The sequence below is a fragment of the Aquarana catesbeiana genome, linkage group LG10, assembly GCF_042186555.1.
Source record: "Aquarana catesbeiana isolate 2022-GZ linkage group LG10, ASM4218655v1, whole genome shotgun sequence".
In the NCBI taxonomy this organism is placed as follows: domain Eukaryota; kingdom Metazoa; phylum Chordata; class Amphibia; order Anura; family Ranidae; genus Aquarana; species Aquarana catesbeiana.
Window position 1 is genome coordinate 23,712,043 of NC_133333.1, and position 22,446 is coordinate 23,734,488.

The following is a 22,446-nucleotide window of genomic DNA, read 5'->3' on the forward strand; positions in this document are numbered from 1 at the left end:
ATGACAGGTGCCTTAGCAGCCAGCAGCACAAGAAACATCTCACATTTACCTTATTTATAGGCGTATAACACGCACCCCAATTTTAGGAGGGACATTTAAGGAAAAAAACTTACATTTTAAATCAAGAACTTTGAAGCAAAATTAGGGTCACAGCTCATCAATGTACCCTGCTCAGTGCCCATCTGCAGCTATTAAATTGCCCAACAATTCAGCCTGTTCAGTGCCCACCTGCAGCCATTAAATTGCCCAACAATGCACCATGCTCAGTGCCCATCTGCAGCCATTAAATTGCCCAACAATGCACCCTGCTCAGTGCCCATCTGCAGCCTCACCTTTCCCATCATTGCAGCCTCGCCAGTGTTGGATTATCCCTGCTGTCTCCGAGGGAAGAGGAGGCACGAGCGCAGCTGTATTACACAGAGCCGCGATCTCCTGTGTGCTCGACGCTCCGTCACTCACAGCCACACCTCCTGTCCTCGCTCATATGATAGACAGAACAGTGGCCCAATGCGGGGCCAATAGGTGTGGCTGTGCATGACGGAGCATCAGGTACACAGGAGATCGCGGTTCTGTGTAATTCAGCGGCGCTCGCACCTCCTCTTCCCTCAGAGACAGCGGGGATCGGCGTATAACATGCACCCACGATTTTACCCTGATTTTAAGGGGAAAAAAGTGTGTGTTATATGCCGATAAATACGGTAAATGAAGTACTTTCCCTTGTGCTGATTTTTATTTCTTTTTTTAATTTTGAATAAAATTAGGGATTGATTAACTAAAACTGGAGAGTGTAAAATCTGATGCGGCTCTGCATGGAAACCAATCAGTTTCCAGGTTTTATTTTTAAAGCTTAACTGAACAAACTGAAGTTAGAAGCTGATTGGCTACCATGCAGAGCTGTACCAGACTTTGTACTCCCCAATTTTAGTAAAGCAACTCCTTTAAAGTGGAACTTCACTCTCCCATTCAACATTGATTATTTTGAATCCTCATGCTGTTAGTATTAGTAAATAGATAACAAAGTATATTTACTGGTTTTAAACTTTTTTTTTTGTTACATTTCCTCAGTTACTTCCTGGTTTCTTGCCTAGGCAAATTATGTCATACATTCCAGGAGTCTTCAGGAGGGGAGGAGGAGTTTTCTCAGCTGAGCACACTCTCCTGCATGCATGCCTTAGCTAAGGGCAGATTCCAGGAAGTAAATGCCGCATGAATCATTTGCCCTTACTCAAGCAGGCTACGGCCAGGAATGCTAGGGGCTGTTTTTCAAAGTGTTTTCTAAACAAAATGAAGCATAGAGATATGGATGGATGGGAGAGTTTTCTTTGAAATTTAAAAAAAAATTAAATAGTGATTTTGCTTTGTGGTGCAGAGATGCAGTAAAGATCTGCTTTAAATATGCAACTTTCAATACAATAACAACTGGTCGCCTTGCAAAGGAGGTCCTGTGTTCAAGGTCTTGGTCATCCAGTTGCGCTCCTGAGGTATCCCTCTGTCACAAGAGCTCCTGGTTAAGACTACAAGCAGTTGTGTGTACATACTTTACGTAGGCATTGTCCACTCTTGTCCCAACAAAGGATAAAAAACACAAGAAACCTGCAATTCATAAAAAGGAAATTGTAATTTGTAAGTAAACAGACAAAAACTCACCGCCACTCAGATCTCTGATGTCCTAAGCTGATACGGTGCACGCTAATGGTTCCTGCATACCATCAGCCAGGAAAAAAAGATACTTTAGTGGCACACGCCATCAGGATCCAACTAGGGCGTTATTTATCAAGTTTAAAGGATAAATAGTAAGTACCAATACTTACGTGTTTTTGCCCAGTACGGGCCTTAGTCATAGCTATGATTAAAGCCCGTACTGGGTAAAAACACTCAAGAGTTAGGACTTACTATGTATCCTTTTAACCGTGACAAATAAATCCTAGTTGGATCCTGAGGGCGTGTGCCACTACAGTATCTTTTAATTGTTTGTTATACACAGTAATTTAGCAAACATCCAGGTAAATTAGTAAAGTTAAATCTGCTCTAACAGAATCTGCTGCTACTTTGTTTTCCTAGATCCTCCAAAAATGGTGTCCGTCCAAAGCACCCATGAGACCGGCCATGTGAGGAAAGGTGACAAGTTTGCACTGGTTTGTCAGGGTTATGGAATCCCGTATATTACCAATTACACCTGGTACAAGAACAATCAGATTGTCCTCTACGAAGAGGAATCTGAAGACCTTTACATCGATGGGATGACAGAAGACAAATCTGGACAGTATTATTGTGTGGCCAGTAATGATGTCGGGAAGACCAAATCTGAGCCAATCACACTGCTTTGTAAGCATAACGGGGGGAATTTATGATTGCATTAACGATTGTTTGGAGCAGCGGTTCCCAACCTTTTTGGAACCAGGGGACCGCTTTCTCAGCAGCCAATTCTCCCAGGGACCGGGGGGAGCTTTGGGGAGGGGCTATTCATGGAGTCTGCCCTCACACCCACTCTACAGCACAGTCCTCCCTTTATATCCGTGTCCTTCATTCCCCTTCACATCACAACCCCCTTTACATTACAGCCCCCCTTTACATTAAAGTGCCCCTTTATAGTGCAGTCCCCTTTACATTACAGTGCCCCTGTACATTAATGTAATGGGGACTGTTCTGTAAAGGGGGCTCTGTAATGTAAACGGCGACTGCACTGTAAATGGGCACTGTAATGTAAAGGGGACTGCTCTGTAAGGGGGGCACTGTAATATAAAAGGGGGTCTGTGATGTAAAGGGGGCTGCACTGTAAAGGGGGCACTGTGATATAAGGGGGGACTGCATTGTAAAGGGGCACTGTAATGTAAACGGGACTGCTCTGTAAGGGGGGCACTGTAATGTAAAAGGGGGCTGTGATATAAAGGGGGCTGCACTGTAAAGGGGGCACTGTGATATAAGGGGGACTGCACTGTAAAGGGGCACTGTAATGTAAAGGGGACTGCTCTATATGGGGGGCACTGTAATGTAAAAGGGGGTCTGTGATGTAAAGGGGGCTGCACTGTAAAGAGGGCACTGTGATATAAGGGGGACTGCACTGTAAAGGGGCACTGTAATGTAAAGGGGACTGCTCTGTATGGGGGGCACTGTAATGTAAAAGGGGGTCTGTGATGTAAAGGGGGCTGCACTGTAAAGAGGGCACTGTGATATAAGGGGGACTGCACTGTAAAGGGGCACTGTAATGTAAAGGGGACTGCTCTGTAAGGGGGGCATTGTAATGTAAAAGGGGGCTGGGATTATATAGGGGGGTTGGGGACCCCTAGTTTAGAGGACGTGGTCTCTCGGATTACTGCACAAAGATCAACCGTACTTGCAGTGCTTCAGTTTTTACTCCGTATGACCATCTACACATTGCAATAAGGCCCTTTTCACACGGAGTAGACTCCAATTAGATCAGTGGAGGATCTGTCTGCTAATCAGAGCAGAGCAAGTGGATGACAGATCTGTGTCCGCTCAGTTTATGCAGAGGGGACACAAACAGAACCCGCTCTGCTCTATGGCGGGTGTAAACACACTCCCCCATCCGTTTACACCCTGCGGCCATCTGACCCACCTAGACGAAGGGGGACTGATCCCCTTCCATTTATTTTAGCAGGCCAGATCGTATTGGAGATAGGTGGGTGTAAACGGACACAAGTCTGTTCACTCGGCAGTTTATAGGGGTGAAAGGAGGGTCTTCATCTCCACCTAATTCCCCCTCGTCTCCCACTTTTGGGCATTTTTTTTTTTTTTTTATATATAGGTACTCGCTCTCACTGTTGCTTGGATAATCTAGGAGATCCAAATAGAAGTTCAGAATTCCCTCTCTTTGTCTGCAGCCTTATTGGACACGTCACAGGTCCCAGAAGGATGCAGGTCCATTCATAAAGCATAGCCCAGCTCAGGCATGCGCAGTGGAAAACCAGCTGTGAAGCCGCAAGGAATCACAGCCGGCTTCTAAATTTTAACGTGCCAGGGACCAGCTCGGGTGAGAATGGCACTGAATCCTTGGCTTTTAATTTTTTTGTTTTTGTTTTGGGGAGGGAGGTGCTTGCCGAACGGTGCACACAGATGTACGTCGGCAGAATGGCACAGGCAGGCAAATGGGCGTACAGGTACGTCCCTTTAAATTTGCCGCCTTTCTGGCGCGCTCGCGCGGCACGCCACGGGAGCGTGCCTGTGGGTCCTGGGAACTCAAATGTTCTCCGGCGGCCCACGATTGCGGTCTGGAGAGGTAGAATGGGAAGATACCTATGTAAACAAGGCATTTCCCCGTTCTGCCTTGTGATTTGACAGAGATCACTGCTCTCTGTCATAGGGAGCAGTGATCGCTGTCATGTCCTAGGTAGCCCCCCCCACAGTTAGAATCACTCCCTAGGACACACTTAACCCCTTCATTGCCCCCTAGTGGTTAACCCCTTCCCTGCCAGTGTCATTTACACAGTAATCAGTGCATTTTTATAGCACTGATCGCTGTATAAATGACAATGGTCCCAAAATAGTGTCAAAAGTGTCCAATGTGTCTGCTGCAATGTCACAATCGTGATAAAAATCGCAGATTGCCACCATTACTAAAAAAACAAACATTAATAATAAAAATGCCATAAAACTATCCCCTATTTTGTAGGCACGATAACTTTTGCGCAAACGAATCAATATACGCTTATTGCGATTTTTTTTTTACCAAAAATATGTAGAAGAATACATATCGGCCTAAACTGAAGAAAAAGTGTAAATAAATATAAAAAGTGTAGCGCTAATAATGAAAAATATATATATAAAAAATGTGAGGAACAATTTCACACTTGTGTGTATAGAATAACAACATCGCATCTCTCCCACATGAGGGGATTAAGAAAATGAAGAATATTGTGAAAAATTCGGTGATGTGTAATTATATATAGCTACCCATTCTAAACATGAATAACATAATCTTTAGTGATGAAAAGCATAGACTGTGAACCAGAAAAAGTGAAAAGTAAAAATGCCAAACATGATATTAGTGATGAAAAGTTTGCAATTCTGATTCAGGAGTATATCCACAGTCTCCTGATCAAGTTAAAAATAAGATTATCAAGTCCAACATGTGATGCAGGAACGGCAAACTCAGCCCAAAGGTGCAAACTCAATGCAACACAGATGATGTAATGCTATTCTTCTCAGTAGTGATCCAAATCAAAATAGAGGATAAAATACTCTTACCGACTTCGGTGGACTCACAGGCCTTTGGCGGTGAGTCAAACGAGCTTGAACTGTCATACGATGGATGACAGTATACGTGTGGTCTGTATGGTGGTTAACCTCCTCCTTAGATGGGGGACCAGAAGCCTGCCCAGGTGGCTTATGCGATCACCGTCATTACAAGCGTAAGCGAGCCATGCATAAAATATGTAAAAAAGAAAAGACAGGGAGCCTCCACATGGTGTAAATCCAATAATTCAATTGGAGTTTATTTGATCAATCAAGATCATCTGACAATCCATACAAAAAGATAAAAATTTAGAATCGATTCCAACAGCAAAAGATAAAAAACAAGCGTGGTGTGGGTGACTGGGTACAGCAAGGAGACCCGACGCGTTTCGTCTGAAGAGACTTCGGCTGGGGTTTGATTATTTGAGGAAAAAATTTGTTTTTTTATATATTTTTGGGGGATATTTATTATAGCAAAAAGTAAAAATAATGCATTTTTTCAAATTTGTAGCTCTTTTTTTGTTTCTAGCGCAAAAAATAAAAACCGCAGAGGTGATCAAATACCACCAAAAGAAAGGTCTATTTGTGGGGAAAAAAGGATGTCAATTTTGTTTGGCTACAACGTCGCACGACCGCACAATTGTCAGTTAAAGCGATGAATTGCCGAATCGCAAAAAAGTGCTCTGGTCAGAAAGGGGGTAAATACTTCCGGGGCTGAAGTGGTTAAGGAATGCAAAGCCATCTCATGAATGGTGCCCATGCTGAGCAGCTGACCTCCTGTGTTCACAATGCAACAGGACAATCACTTGGTACAGGAACTGGAAGCTACTGGAGATCACTTTATTAGAGGTGTCTACTACGGTGGTTTCCAGCTTCTAGAGGGACCCCACAGGTATGGTATATGCATAGTTACATTGATCCAAGGTGTAACTGTGTAAAAATATTCATACCTGGAATTCATATTTAGGAATGTAATTGAGCTTCTATACCTGCTTTGTCCTTCGGTGTCATCATACTCCTTCCTTGGCATGCTTCACCCATCTTTAGAATGTTCAACATTCGGCTTCTTCCAGCGTGGTCTGAATGCTCCTATCCCCTCTGATACATGTGATTCTATAGCCTCAGCCTTCTGGGACTCGAAGACCAGTGAAGAACCTGGGCCTGGGTGAGGACAGGTTGGATCCCTGGACAGGTAAGTGTCCTTTTTTTTAAAGTCAGCAGCTATGTTCTTACAGTTACCTACTGGGCTGCCTATCAGGTCTATCAGCAAGGCAGCCCAAAGGCCAACAAACCCGGCCATCTTTTTATTGCCATCTAGATCAATATTCTACAGATTTCTACTTACTTTTTGTTTAGTTTTGAGTGTTGTCCCACTTTAATAATAAGCAGAATGTGTCAGTTTGGTCAATTGTGCATTAAAGCTCAGTTTCTCTTTACTTAGGTGTGGACTGTGAGTCTTCAAACATAAAAGCAGTGGTGGCAGCAGTTGTTATGGTGGTGGTGATATTGCTCATATTATTGGCAGTAGTCATTGTGATATGGTATAGGTAAGTACTATGACTTTTTTTAAAAGGTAAAGTAAATGGTGAATTTCAACCTCTGTATACTTATGTTTTCTCTATTGGGAAGAGACATCCGTGTCTGCTCAGTATCTGAAAAGCTGTCCGTTTACACCCAACTACCATCTAAATGGAAGAGAACAGAGACCTCTCTCCCATTTTTTTTTTCCAATAGATTTTTTTTGGTTTTTCACATAATCAAATAGATAACAATTTTTTATTTATTTTTTTTAAGCGGGCCTGATGGGACCCAGAGGTAGGAAAGTGTAAATGGCTATCTGAGTCCTTTTACTCTCAGTACCCCATAGAGCATGATGGGCTCTGCATGTGTCCACTTGGCAGATACTGAGCAGACATGGATGTGTCTTAGGCCCCCTCTTCTCCGATTACACCCGCTTGTTCATAGGGATGAATGGACTTCCCTATCAGGTCCGCCTGAAAAACCGACAGACGGACCTGATTGGAAGTCCTATGTGAAAAGCGCCTAATGCCGCGTACACACGGTCAGACTTTTCGGCTACAAAAGTCCGACAGCCTGTCCGACAGACTTTCGACGGACTTTTGTCAGACTTTTGGCGGACTTTTGGCGGACTTGCGGCAGACTTTCTTACGAACGGACTTGCCTACATACGATCACACAAAAGTCCGACGGATTCGTACGTGATGACGTACACCGGACTAAAATAAGGAAGTTGATAGCCAGTAGCTGCCCTACCGTCGGTTTTTGTCCGTCGGACCAGCACACAGACGGCGTAGTTACGACGTAAAGATTTGAAGCATGTTTCAAATCTTAAGTCCGTCAGATTTGCGGCTGGAAAAGTCCGCTGAAATTCCGGGGAAGCCCACACACGATCGGATTGTCAGCTAGCTTTAGTCCGTTGGCGTCCGTCGGACTTTTGTAGACGAAAAGTCCGACCGTGTGTACGCGGCATTAGAATTTACTGAAGCCACTGGATCAGTGTGACAACCAGGAAATCGTAATTTCAAAAAGCTGAAGTCAGCAGTGGCCCCTATGCTTCCTCATTAATTGTTTCCTTTAAACCAAACCTCTATTTTACCCATCAATCCATGAATAAAATTAGCTGGCAACACGGTACATTCCAAGTTTCAAAAACTTTATTAGGTTACATTTAAAAGCAGCACAATACAGCCAACATGTTTCGGCCATGCGGCCTTCTTCAAAGATGCTTTGAAGAAGGCCGTATAGCCGAAACATGTTAGCTGTATTGTGCCACTTTTAAATGTAACCTAATAAAGTATTTGGAACTTGGAATGTACCGGGTTGCCAGGTAATTTTCTTCATGGATTGATGCCTTCGCAGTACACACTCCAGCCATGAGCACCGGCCCTCAGCAATTTATGTGAAAAAAAAGCAGTTGAGTGTTGGCAAAGTTTTTTAGTCTATTTTACCCATGCAGGTCAGGGCAGCAGGTTCACTTTGATACCCTCACTCCCTGTAGCACAAACTCACCCTTCCTTTGCTCTCCTGCTGCTCTGTTCAGCTGTTCAGAGATGCTTCCAAGTATGATAAAGGCATGTGATAGCACAGGGCCAATCACTGAGCACTAGTGATGTCACATGGGGAGGACCCACAGCTAAAAAGACTCACGGTCATTTTTACACCTTGTGAGAGATCAAAGAAAAGTTGATCATGTGATGCTGCAAAGGGAATTATGGTGCACTGGTTGCGTTCTCCTACATGGGCAAAGCACATGTTCACATTAAACTCCTATGCACCAGTGCAGTAACCAATGATGTCCAAACAAAGCCCATGCAAGACAGTTTTGTACACAGTTTGCGCATGATTATCACATATCTCTATTATATTAGAAATAGAAAAAGAGCTTCAAGTCAACCAAGCCAACCAAGCCAACCAAATCCAACAACCGAGGAAGCCTCCAGAGATACCAATCTCTATATGAATGTTACGGTCAGTATGTGTGTTTTAAATAATTATGACTTTTTGCAGTTTTTTTCCATTTTTTTTATTTAAGGCTGGGTTCACACTATGGGGTTGATTTACTAAAGGCTAATTGGCTGTGCACTTTTGAAAGTGCAGCTGCACTCTGCATGTGCAGTTGCTCCAGGGGTGGTAAATGAAGTAAAGCTTCACGTTACAAAGAACAGCCAATCAAATGCAAGGAATCTAAAAAAACTCCCCTCCAAACCATTGGATTCAGGTGTTCCACTCACCTCCATGGCCACACGTGTATAAAATCAAGCACCTAGGCATACAGATCTCTTCTACAAATATTTGTGAAAGAATAGGTCGCTCTCAGGAGCTCAGTGAATTCAAGCGTGGTACCGTGATGGGTTGCCACTTATGCAATGAGGGTCGGTTCACACTAGGACAACTTGTCAGGCGACCTAGCCGCCTGACAAGTAGCGTCCCCTTCCGACTTAGAAAAAGGTTCCTGTACTACTTTGGGGGCGACTTGAGGTGACTTGCATAGACTTCTATATAGAAGTCGTTTTGCAAGTCGCCGCCCCTGTCGTGTCCAGGTCGCCTGAGGCAGTCGCGCTGCAAGTCGCGCTGCCTCAGTGTGAACCGGGGCTAAGTCCATCCGTGAAATCTCCTTGCTACTAAATATTCCAGGCTCAACTGTTAGTGGTATTATAACAAAGTGGAAGCAACTGGGAACAAGAGCAACTCAGCCATGAAGTGGTAGGCCACGTAAAATGACAGAGCGGGGTCAGTGCATGCTGAGGTGCACAGAAGTCGCCAACTGTCTGTAGAGTCAAAACACTTCATGTGGCCTTCAGATCAGCACAACAACAGTGCATAGAGAGCTTCATGGAATGGGTTTGCATGGTCAATGCAGCTGCATCCAAGCCTTACATCACCAAGTGCAATGCAAAGTGTCGGGTGCAGTGGTGTAAATCATGCTGCCACTGGACTCTCAGTGGAGATGTGTTCTCTGGAGTGAAGAATCACACCTCTTTGACTGGCAATCTGATGGACATGTTTGGGTTTGGCGGTTTCCAAGAGAACGGTACTTCTAACCTATCATTACTTCAAAAATAAAGAAAAAACTAAAACCTTTGGCTTTAGATACACTTTAACCAACCACTGGTGATACTGCAGCTATCCTCAAAGTGGTTCTAAAGACAAAGGGTTCTTTACCTAATGCGTGCTCTGTATTAAGCTAAAACCTTTCAATAGCAGTTCTCCCAGACTCTCCCCTCAATAAACTAACCTGAGTCTCCTGTAGGAGCATGCCCACCTGATTGCCCTCATAGAAAGTGGCTTAGTGGCACTTAGAGAAGAGGTGCTGAGAGCACTTGAGGTTTGAGGTTGGAATCCCCGACCCCTGAAGAGGAGGTAGGGGGATGCTCTGTGCAATATCATTTAGGCTCCGTTCACACCTAGGTGTTTTTGGGTGTTTTTCTGCTGTAAGCCTCAGCTCTAAAAACGCCCAACAAGACAAATCCCATTCATTTCAATAGCCCCTGTTCACATCTGAGCGTTCTGCCGCCTGAGGCAAAACGCCCGTCGCTCAAGAAAGTACAGGAGCTTCTTTTTTAGGCAGATTACAGGCGTTTTTCTGCTTTTTACATTGGTGACCTTTTGACCTGTACAAAATCGAGGCAAAAATTGCGCAATTTTCTGCCTAAAAAAAAAACTATATGCTCCGGCGTGAATGCAGCCTTAAAGGGGTTGTAAAGGTTCATGTTTTTTCACCTTAATGCATCCTATGCATTAAGGTGAAAAAACATCAGATGATTACCAGCCCCCCAGCCCCCGGTTTACTTACCTGAGCCCTCGAAAGTCCCGCACTCGATCCCGTGCTCGATCGTTGCCCGGGCTTCTCCGGTCTTATTGGCTCTTAACTGGATAGATTAATAGCAGGGCAGCCATTGGCTCGCGCTGCTGTCAATCACATCCAATGATGCGGCCCGCCGGGGGGCGGGACCGAGCCATACACGCTGTGTCTATGGACGCAGCGTGTATGGCAGGGAGCACGGCCGCAAGCTAACCCCGTCGGGATACAGCTTCCCAGAGGGAGGTTAGCTATTGCGGGGAGCAGCCGAGAGCCGCCGAGGGACCCCGGAACAGGAGGATCGGGGCTACTCTGTGCAAAACGAACTGCACAGTGGAGGTAAGTATAACATGTTTGTTGTTTTAAATTAAAAAAAAACGAACCCTTACAACCCCTTTAAGGGAGGACTTAATTATGTATTGGCACCTACTGTATGCACCATTGCTAAGCCATATGATCAATATTGGATAATGGTATAAAGGTGGCATAAAGCCCTTGTGTTTTTTTTTTGTTTTTTTTTTTTTTAATAACGAGGTACAGTCTTTACATAGGCTGACCAAGCATCAAGGGTACATCAAGGGTTCATAGAACTCCATCAGGTTACGCTTCTGGCAGCTCCTTTCATAGATTCTGGGACATCTCCAACTAGCAGTAGGACGACAGCTAAGTGTAGTATTTTATTGAAAAAACCCAATATAAAAGACAAGTGGAGAAGTGTCGTTCAAATTTTTTTTTAATAAACTTTATTTTTAATACTACACTTCCTTGGAGCCCTTTGGTGTTTGCGTTTCGTACTGAGTCACCTCCTTTACTGTTGCATGTATTTTGAATCTTGAGGGCAGAGCCAAAAATAACTAATTGATAGCTGGCCGTACCTTTGCAGTCTAATAATAACTGTACCCCAAAATTTCTAGGTGCCCCATAATCCAAAACCTGTCGTTGAAAGTCCTTATGCAGCATTGCAGACAGACAACAGATGTCCGGACTATGAACAACTACAGGTAACAAACTTCCTAACAGCTCCAATTCTTGTACTTATATTATTCAAAGAGGCCCTGTCACTAACCCATGCCTATTTAAAGGAACATGTCTAGTTAAATAACTCAAATGAGCTTTATTTGTTTGCCCTTGGTGTGCTGAAGCAGATCAATTATTTTTGAATCCCCTCTGAAGCTACGGAGTCTTTCAGCTCCAGATACATGGAACTGCTCCCTGTTCCCCGGCCCTGATGTTGGTCAAGGTCCTGGCAGGGGCTGGAGAGGCCCCACACAATTTCCACATAGTGTTACTGCAATTATTAGCCATAAACTAGTTTTCCGATTGCCCTATAGCAGTTTTAATGCTGCAGGGCAGCCGCTCTGCGCAGCATCACGCATATATACATGATCCACTTAAGTGGCCCACGCTCTTCAAAAGGTTGGGGCATCGCTGTTATAGATGGATATGCTTTTTTCATTATTCATGTCTGAGGTTTACAACCACTTTAAATAGTAGATGTGGGGGGGTTAATTTGAAAGAATAAGGATAATATTTAGTGTCACTTTAACCCAAGGTAAAAAAAAAAAATTAAAAAAACATATAACTTGTAATTATAATTACTGTATATAAGAAGTTTCAAATATACAATGAGGAAAATAATGATTTAATGCCCTGCAGACTTTGTAAGTTTGCCCACTTACAAAGAAATGAGGGGTCGAATATGTTTTTATCATAGGTGTATTTTAAATGATAGAGACAGAATATCAACTAAAAATCCAGAAAAAAGACATCATACAAAAGTTATAAATTGAGGTGCAGTTCAGTGAGTAAAATAAGTATTTGATCCCCAAGCAAAACATGATGTAGTACTTGGTGGAGAAATCCTTGTTGGCAAGCTCAGAGGTCAGACGTTTCTTGTAGTTGGTGACCAGGTTAGCACACATCTCAGGAAGGAATTTTGGTCCACTCTTCTTTACAGATCTTCTCTAAATCCTTAAAGTTTCTTGGTTGTCGCTTGGCAACTTGAAATTTCAGCTCCCTCCCATAAATTTTCTATAGAATCAAGGTCTGGAGCCACTCCAAGACCTTAACTTGCTTCTACTTGAGCCACTCCTTTGTTGTCTTGGCGGTATATTTTGGGTCATTGTCATGCTTGAAGACCCATCCATGACCCATCTTCAGTGTTCTGTCTGAGGGAAGAAGGTTCTCATCCAAGATTTTACAATACATGGCCCCGTCCATTGGCCCCTCAATGCGGCAAAGTCAGCTTTTACCTTTAGCAGAGAAACAGACTCAAATTATAATGTTTCCACCTCCGTGCTTGACTGTAGGGATGGTGTTCTTAGGGTCAAAGTCCGCATTTTTCTTCCTCCAAACACAGAGTCGAGTTAATGTCAAAAACTCAATTTTGGTCTCACCTGGTCCCAGAACTTTCTCCCAATCCTTCTGTGAATCATTTAGATGTTCATTGGCAAGCTCCAGACAGGCCTGTACATGTGCCTTCTTGAGGAGGGGGACCTTGCGGGCGCTGCAGGATTTCAATCCATGGCGGAGTATTGTGTTACCAATGGTTTGGTGACTGTGGTCCCAACTGCCTTGAGATCATTCACAAGCTCCTCCTGTGTAGTTCTGGGCTGATCCCTCACTTTTTTCATGATCATCCTTACCCCATGAGGAGAAAACTTGCATGGAGCTCCAGACCGAGGGCGAGTGATGGTTATTTTGTATTTCTTCCATTTGCGAATAATCGCTCCAGCAAATCTCTCCTTCTCACCAAGCTTCTTGCTGATGCTCTTGCAGCCCATTCCAGCCTTGTGCAGGTCTACAATCTTGTCCCTGATGTCCTTTGACAGCTCTTTGGTCTTGTCCATGATGGTGAAGTTTGAATGGAAGAAAGAAATTCTGTGGACAGGTGTCTTTTATACACATAACGAGTTGTTGTTAGGAGCTCCTTCTTAAATTGGCAGGACTAATCTGTGTACCACACGAGCACCTACTGTAGCCAGTCTGTGGGAGCCAGAATTATTGTTGGTTGGTAGGGGATCAAATACTTATTTTACTCACTGAAATGCAACTCAATTTATAACATTTGTATGTGTTTTTTCAGGATTTTTGGTGGATATTCTGTCTCTATCCCCTAAAATACACCTATGATAACAATTATAGACCCTTCATTTCTTTGTAAGTGGGCATACTTACAAAATCTTCAGGGGATCAAATAATAATTTTCCACACTGTTTACTGGTAAGTTGGAAAGAAGTGATTCTGATTAAACTGAATTTCGTACAAAATTACCAGTTTGGCCTTTGAAATTTTGGTGGATTGACCTTCCACCTATTTTGCCCACCAATGAAAGGGTAGTTTTCTACTAACCAGCAATATAATGTAATCACTTCTACTTTAGAAGGATAACCACCATCCCTTTCAAATAGAGTGAAGAGCAGGAGATGCCATATTTTTATTTTTCTTTATCTCAGACCTGTCAGCAATGAATCACTAAAATTATATTGATTATGTGAACTGAATGTATATACAGTATCTTACAAAAGTGAGTACACCCTTCACATTTTTGTAAATATTTTATTCTATCTTTTCATGTGACAACACTGAAGAAATGACACTTTCCTACAATGTAAAGTAGTGAGTGTACAGCTTGTATAACAGTGTAAATTTGCTGTCCCCTCAAAATAACTCAACACACAGTCATTAATGTCTAAACCGCTGGCAACAAAACTGAGTACACCCCTAAGTGAAAATGTCCAAATTGGGCCCAATTAGTCATTTTCCCTCCCCGGTGTCTCAGGTGTGAGAGGGGAGCAGGTGTGTTAAATTTGGTGTTATCGCTCTCACTCTCTCATACTGGTCACTGGAAGTTCAACATGGCACCTCATGGCATAGAACTCTCTGAGGATCTGAAAAAAAGAATTGTTGCTCTACATAAAGATGGCCTAGGCTATAAGAAGATTGCCAAGACCCTGAAACTGAGCTGCAGCACGGTGGCCAAGACCATACAGTGGTTTAACAGGACAGATTCCACTCAGAACAGGCCAGCATTGCTGCAGAGGTTGAAGGGGTGGGGGGTCAGCCTGTCAGTGCTTAGACCATACATTGCACACTGCATCAAATTGATCTGCATGGCTCATCCCAGAAGGAAGCCTCTTCTTAAGATGATGTACAAGAAAGCCCACAAACAGTTTGCTGAAGACAAGCAGACGAAGGACATAGATTACTAGAACCAGATAAACATATTTGGTTCAGATGGTGTGAAGTGTGTGTGGCGGCAACCAGGTGAGGAGTACAAAGACAAGTGTGTCTTGCCTACAGTCAAGCATGGTGGTGGGAGTGTCATGGTCTGGGGCTGCATGAGTGCTGCCGGTACTGGGGAGCTACAGTTCATTGAGGGAACCATGAATGCCAACATGTACTGTGACATACTGAAGCAGAGCATGATCCCCTCCCTTCAGAGACTGGGCCGCAGGGCAGTATTCAAACATGATAACGACCCCAAACACACCTCCAAGACAACCACTGGATTGCTAAAGAAGCTGAGGGTAAAGGTGATTGACTGGCCAAGCATGTCTTTAGACCTAAACCTTATTGAGCATCTGTGGGGCATCCTCAAACGGAAGGTGGAGGAGCACAAGGTCTCCAACATCCACCAGCTCTGTGATGTCGTCATGGAGGAATGGAAGAGGACTTCAGTGGCAACCTGTGAAGCTCTGGTGAACTCCATGCCCAAGAGGATTAAGGCAGTGCTGGAAAATAATGGTGGCCACACAAAATATTGACACTTGGGGCCAGATTTGGACATTTTGTTGCCATTTAGACATTAATGGCTGTGTGTTGAGTTATTTTGAGGGGACAGCAAATTTACACTGTTATACAAGCTGTACACTCACTACTTTACATTGTAGCAAAGTGTCATTTCTTCAGTGTTGTCACATAAAAAGATATAATAAAATATTTACAAAAATGTGAGGGGGTGTACTCACTTTTGTGAGATACTGTATATATAAATTATACATTTCTCATCTTCTCCTGCTACAATTATTAGATTTGTTTAAATAATTCACACTGTGCAGGATAACCAAGCAAGGAACAAGCCACCATTTCACACATCTCCATCCTATTTGGAGTATGAAGAGGTCATCCCATTCAGAAGTCTACAGCATATAAAGAGGAAAAAATAATTCCTAATTTCTGCATCTGTTGTAAAGCCTTTTCTTGTAAAAAAGTACTCTACAATAAACATGTAAATAATGTATTTCTATAAAATGTTGTATTAAATAAATATAACCTTTATAACAAGTGAGGCTGCATTCAAATAAATTTTCAGAGGAGTAAAGTGGTTCCAGGTTGGCCATGGATGGGTCAGTTTAATTCCCCGATCCCCACATTGGAGGTAGATGGGGAATTCATTCTCACTGACCTATTGTATTCTGACAGCTGGGAGACTTCCCCACCATCAGGATACACTGATCAGTGCTGCCATCTACAGCTCCTGCCACCTTCCCCCTTGACAACGGGAGGGGGTCCTTCTCCCTGCTGTCACTTTATAAAAAGAGCTCCTCCCACACAAACACATCAGTCGTTCATAGTTTTCTGTAAATGAATAAACTACAAGCACTGTCAGCCACAGCAGACAGACCTGAAGCTTCAATGGGCTGTGTGGGTGCTGATGAGCGCTCTTGTAGTCCACAGACATGTCCTCCGGCTTTCAAACACGAAGCCCCTCTGGAGGTATGGGCTGAAAGTTGGAGGACATGTCTGCAGGAGCCCACATTGCAACCATTATACACTGATCACAGGTGCAATGCTTTCCAGGCTCCTGCAGGAAAAAGTCATAAGTGCACACTTTTTCCCTTTTTCTTGATGCTCTGATGAGGCTGCACTGATATGGTGGCATTGATGGGCACTGATATGCAGCACTGATGGACACTGATACGCTGCACTTGTGGGCACTAATGAACACTGACATGCTGCACTGATGGACACTGATACGCTGCACTTGTGGGCACTAATGAACACTGATATGCTGCACTGATGGACACCGATATGCTGCACTGATGGACACTGATACGCTGCACTGGTGGGCACTGATGGACACTGATATGCTGCACTGATGGACACTGATATGCTGCACTGATGGACACTGATATGTAGCACTGATGGACACTGATATGTAGCACTGATGGACACTGATACGCTGCACTGGTGGGCACTGGTGGGCACTGATGGGCACCGATATGCTGCACTGGTGGGCACTGATATGCTGCACTGATGGTCACTGATATGCTGCACTGATGGTCACTGATATGCTGCACTGATGGACACTGATATGCTGCACTGGTGGGCACTGATATGCTGCACTCATGGTCACTGATATGCTGCACTGATGGTCACTGATATGCTGCACTGATGGACACTGATATGCTGCACTGATGGTCACTGATATGCTGCACTGATGGGCACTAATGGACACTGATATGCTGTACTAGTGGACACTGATATGCTTCATATGCTGCACTGATGGGCACTGATGGACAAGGACATGCTGCACTGATGGGCACTGATTGACAATGATATGCTGCACTGATGGAAAATGATATACTGCACTGGTGGGCACTGATAGACACTGATATTCTGCATTGGTGAAAACTGATATGATGCACTGCTGCACTGATGGGCACTGATATGCTGCACTGATGGGCACTAATGGACACTGATATGCTGCACTGATGGACACTGAATGCTGCACTGATGGACACTAATATGCGGCACTGATGGACACTGATATGCTGCACTGATGGACACTGATATGCGGCACTGATGGAGCTGCACTGATAATCAGTGTAAATGCCCCTGTCACCACAGGAAAGCTGTAAAAAAGCTGAGGAAAGAAAGAGCCGATAACTGGCATTTATTTACTGTGATTGGACACAGCTGATCATGTGGTAAGGAGCCTAACATTGTCCTAGAACATATGCGGCCTCACCCAACCATCATTGTACAATATGGTGGGCGGAAAGCAGTTAAAGTAGAACTACAGGCAAAACTTTTTATTTTAGATAAGACGTCAGGGAGGGTTATAACCCCTGTCAGATTTTTTTTTTGCCCTTTTTGTCCCATTGGGGAGATTTCCCTTCACTTCCTGCCCAATAGCCAAACAGGAAGTAAGAGGAAATCCCTGCAAATTAAGGGAATCCCTTGGGGACCCCCCAGGTCACCAGAACTACTGTAGTGTCCCCATTGGAAGATTTCCCCTCTATTACTTTTCTGGGGGCAACCCAAAACTTTTGAATTTTCTTTTACATCTAGTTTTAATGATAAAGAGGTCAAATAGAGATGAATGAATCTCCCTAACGGGGACACATACAGCAAAAAATGTTTTAAAAAATTCAGGAGTGTTATAATATATATATGCTTTTCTTCAGCGAAAGCTGTATTTTGTAGCCACGTCCAGTTTTTAATAAGCACTAAATGTTTTTTTTTTTTATCATTTCTTGTTTTTTTTTTTTTTAGCGCTCCAAGAAATGGGTTGGGTTTGGGTGGGGTATTGGGGGGGGTTTCACTTTTTCTTGGGGTCTTTCTTTCTTACGTAGTGCTTGTTTTGTTTTATGTGATGTTGTTTGAATGATTTGTTTTGTATTGTTTTAATGTCGTTTGCATATAAATGAAAAGAATCTGATTAAAAATAAAATAAAAACTATTACTGGCTATTAAATTATAGGTATTGGAATTTCCTTTCCTGTTAGTGAATGTAATGAATACGAATTGATACGAAGTTACGAATTCTCTGAAATAATGAATGCTGCATCTAAACTAATGTAACAAGTTAATAATAATTATTATAATAATAATAATAATAATATAACATTATTATTATTATTATTATTTATTATTATTATTCGTTACGTTCCATTCGTTTAGATGCGGCATTCGTTATTTCGGATAATTTGGTTAAAATTGTTACGTTCACTAACAGCCAAATTTGAAAGGAAATTCCAATACCAATAATTTAATAGTTAGTTATAGTTTTTTTTTTTTAAATCAGATTCTTTTTATTTTTATATGCAAACGACATTAAAACATTACAAAACAAATTATTCAAACAACATCACATAAAACAAAACAAGCACTATGTAAGAAAGAAAGACCCCCTCAAAAAAAGTGAACCCCCCCAATACCCAATTATTGGATTTTGGATTGTTACGAATTATCGAATATCGCATCTAAACAAATGTAACGCAACAAATTCAAATTTTTCGGAAGTTACGAATTTATTTGAAAAAACTAATTTCGATCATAATGAATGACCCGAAAAACACACAAAAAAAAAAAAAAAGAATGAAATGAAAACGAACAAATTTTTCAACAGTGCACATTTCTACTCCCCATTGGGATGGGAGAGCCCAGAGAAGCACTGGAGGCTGGCGGGAGGCAGGGTGACCCCCTTATGTCGCTTTTAAAAGCAATCCAGCAGCTAATTAGCAACTAGTATTGCTTTAACATAAAAGAGCTCTGCTGGCTGAAGAAAAAAAAAAAATACCGGGTTTATGCCTGCAGCTGAGCATCGCCCGATATAAACTTCCAGAACTGGTAATGTACATGTATGTTAGCTGGTCCGGAAGAAAAATCCAGTGTCATGATGTATATGCTTTATGAATGAATTATGGGAAATAACACTTTTCCGTTTATCACTTTAATGTTTATCACCAACGTTATTAACTTCCTATACCATAGACATGACTATAAGGCTGCATTCACACCTGGGCATTTTCAAACGTGGGCAGAATGGTTCTGAAAAGTTGGAATTCACTGCATACAGAGTGCAGAGTTCAGGGGTGCACTGCATACAGAGTGCAGAGTTCAGGGGTGCACTGCATACAGAGTGCAGAGTTCAGGGGTGCACTGCATACAGAGTGCAGAGTTCAGGGGTGCACTGCATACAGAGTGCAGAGTTCAGGGGTGCACTGCATACAGAGTGCAGAGTTCAGGGGTGCACTGCATACGGAGTGCAGAGTTCAGGGGTGGACTGCATACGGAGTGCAGAGTTCAGGGGTGCACTGCATACGGAGTGCAGAGTTCAGAGGTGCACTATATACAGAGTGCAGAGTTCAGGGGTGCACTGCATACAGAGTGCAGAGTTCAGGGGTGCACTGCATACAGAGTGCAGAGTTCAGGGGTGCACTGCATACAGAGTGCAGAGTTCAGGGGTGCACTGCATATGGAGTGCAGAGTTCAGGGGTGCACTGCATACGGAGTGCAGAGTTCAGGGGTGGACTGCATACGGAGTGCAGAGTTCAGAGGTGCACTGCATACAGAGTGCAGAGTTCAGGGGTGCACTGCATACAGAGTGCAGAGTTCAGGGGTGCACTGCATACAGAGTGCAGAGTTCAGGGGTGCACTGCATACGGAGTGCAGAGTTCAGGGATGTGCTGCATACAGAGTGCAGAGTTCAGCCATCTTCCACAGCTGCTTACTTCTGCATCCCCCATCCAATTTGTCACTTTCATTCCCGCTCCTTATAAAAGCTCCACCATTTTCCACATGTTTTACTTTTATTGCTGTATTAACTCGAAGTGCCCAGCCAACTCTAGTATCTCCTGACACACTGTGGGTGTCTCTGCCTCTCTCACTTGCAGGGAGATCATCCAGTGGAGGAGGGGTGTTGGCATCTACACTGCAACCCAGACACCTGCATCCTCCTTGTCCCCATCCTGCATTAAGTGGGATCCACTCCGGAGATCAGATCTGTGGGAGCTGTTGGGAGACAAGCTGTCACTTGTAAACACAGAAGCCAAGTGATAGTGGTGAGTAGGGAGCAGAGGTCTGAGCCAGAGGTGGTGGAGCTGAGTTCCACCAAGTTCCAGCTGAAGAAAGGCCCTGCTCCTTACCTCTGCACTCTATACATTATATGCTCCTTACCTCTGCACTCTATACATTATATACTCCTTACCTCTGCACTCTATACAATATACACTCTATACAATATACTGTACACTCCTGACCAAGGTATTAATTGTCTTTATGGTTTCTAATTATTTAATGAAGCTCTCAGGCGCATGTCAGTTCTCTGTCTGTATTTTATGTTCAGAAAAGAATTAAGCACCCCAGATGGAATTTAAACCCACATCCCTGACTAAGGATGCCATTATCTTACCCGTTAGGCCACGGGTCTTTGCTTGTGTTTATTGTTTGTTTTGGGGGAGGGTTATTATTTTGTGAAATGTACAATTAGTGTACAATCAATTTTTATTGGAGATAAATCCATAGAATGAAACTATTCTAGGGCTTTGATGGACATATTATCTCCAAAGGAGGAAAAATTCCTTCCTGACCCCATAAGGCGATCGGATAATCCCTGAATCATCAGGGTGTCCAGTTCATCTCCCTGTACATTGTTCAGAATGTAGAGACGGAACCCCAACATCAAAGGCCCACAATCCAGAAGGCCATTTAGAAAGAGGTCTGATCTCAAATTCCACCCCTCCAGGGAGCAACCTATCACAATCTCTCCCAAAGTCACTGCTGCAAATACAATGGGCAGGAAATGTGGAGGAGGAGCGGGCTATGGGGGAGGTGTCTAAATGGCATGCCTTAAACCACCTAAAGTGGAACTATACTCGCCCCCCTCACACCCCCACCACCCTCGAAATCTTCACTTCACCGTCTCCTAGGTTCCAGATCTTCAGCCATCTTGATGGACTAGTCATGAGGTCAGACTGAGCGCAGCCTCAGTACTTTCCTGAGACAAAAGGTGATAAGAGGAATGCAGGAGACATGCCCCCTCTCCTTCTGCATTCCTCTTGCCGCCGCTTGTCTACAGAGATTTCCTGTCTCCTAGCTATGTAGTCAGGCTTGGTGCCCCCACACTTCCCCCAGCAACATACCTAGGAAGGGGATGTCCACTTTTCTCAGCTCTAGGTACTTTCCTGAGTATTGTGACAAGATGAATGCAGAGGACATGCAAAAGGTTGAGAAACAATGCTCTAAGATATGGAAATTACAGGTAAGTCAAACTTCCTCTGATTGTAACCACTGACACCAATGTTGGGGGTGGTTATTGCTGCAATTGATCACTCATGCTGGGGCAATTACCGTCCCCACTATTACCAATATTGGGGGTTATTATTACTGCAATTGATTACTCAAGCTGGGGCAATTATTGTCCCCACTAATAACAATGTTGGGGGTTATTATTCCTTTAGGTGATCACTCATGCTGGGGCACTTACTGTCCCCACTAATACCAATGTTGGGGGGTTATTATTCCTTCAATTGATCACTCCCTACATCCTGGTATAAGAGACAAGCAAGATATTGCCCCAGGTGGGATTCGAACCCACAATCCCTGACCGAGGAGGCCAGTGCCTTAACCATTAGGCCACCGGAGCTTTGCTATCTAGCTGTATCCATCTATCTATCACTCCCCCCCCCCCATATCTATCCATCTATCTATCTAACATCCATATTTAAATTTTTATCTATCTAATATTTTTCCATCTGTCACTCATCCCCCCCACCCCCCACCCCTCCTATATCTATCTATCTATTCATCTCTGACTCCTCAGAGATGAGCCCTCTTCAGAACCCTAAACCTTATGATGATTCAGGGGAAGGCAAAAACCCCCCTTGATCATATTATCTCCAAAGGGGTAAAAATTCCTTCCTGACCCCATAAGGCGATCGGATAATCCCTGAATCATCAGTCTAGGGTGTCCAGTTCATCTCCCTGTACATTGTTCAGAATGTAGAGACGGGACCCCAACATCAAGGGCCCACAATCCAGAAGGCCATTTAGAAAGAGGTCTGATCTCAAACTCCACCCCTCCAGGGAGCAATCTATCCCAATCACTCCCAAAGTCACTGCTGCAAATACAATGGGCAGGAAATGTGGAGGAGGAGCGGGCTATGGGGGAGGAGTCTAAATGGCATGCCTTGAACCACTTAAAG

General features: G+C 43.6%; 1 protein-coding gene and 1 non-coding gene across 3 annotated transcripts in view; one reads left to right on the forward strand and one right to left on the reverse strand.

The window, feature by feature from the left end:
- The window catches only part of LOC141110459 (B-cell receptor CD22-like), a 30,608-nt gene extending 14,809 nt beyond the window's left edge, over nucleotides 1-15,799 (forward strand). For both annotated transcript variants that reach the window (XM_073601811.1, XM_073601812.1), the window contains 5 exons: nucleotides 2,062-2,325; nucleotides 6,635-6,740; nucleotides 8,583-8,682; nucleotides 11,428-11,514; nucleotides 15,574-15,799. In XM_073601811.1, coding sequence (XP_073457912.1) covers nucleotides 2,062-2,325; nucleotides 6,635-6,740; nucleotides 8,583-8,682; nucleotides 11,428-11,514; nucleotides 15,574-15,681 — 665 coding nt within the window. In that variant the 3' untranslated portion in view covers nucleotides 15,682-15,799. The remainder of the gene's footprint in view (nucleotides 1-2,061; nucleotides 2,326-6,634; nucleotides 6,741-8,582; nucleotides 8,683-11,427; nucleotides 11,515-15,573) is intronic.
- A 6,015-nt stretch (nucleotides 15,800-21,814) lies between these two features.
- Nucleotides 21,815-21,887, reverse strand: TRNAR-CCU (transfer RNA arginine (anticodon CCU)). The gene has a single exon. It is a non-coding gene; the product is annotated as a tRNA-Arg (tRNA).
- Between the last annotated feature and the right edge of the window lie 559 nt (nucleotides 21,888-22,446).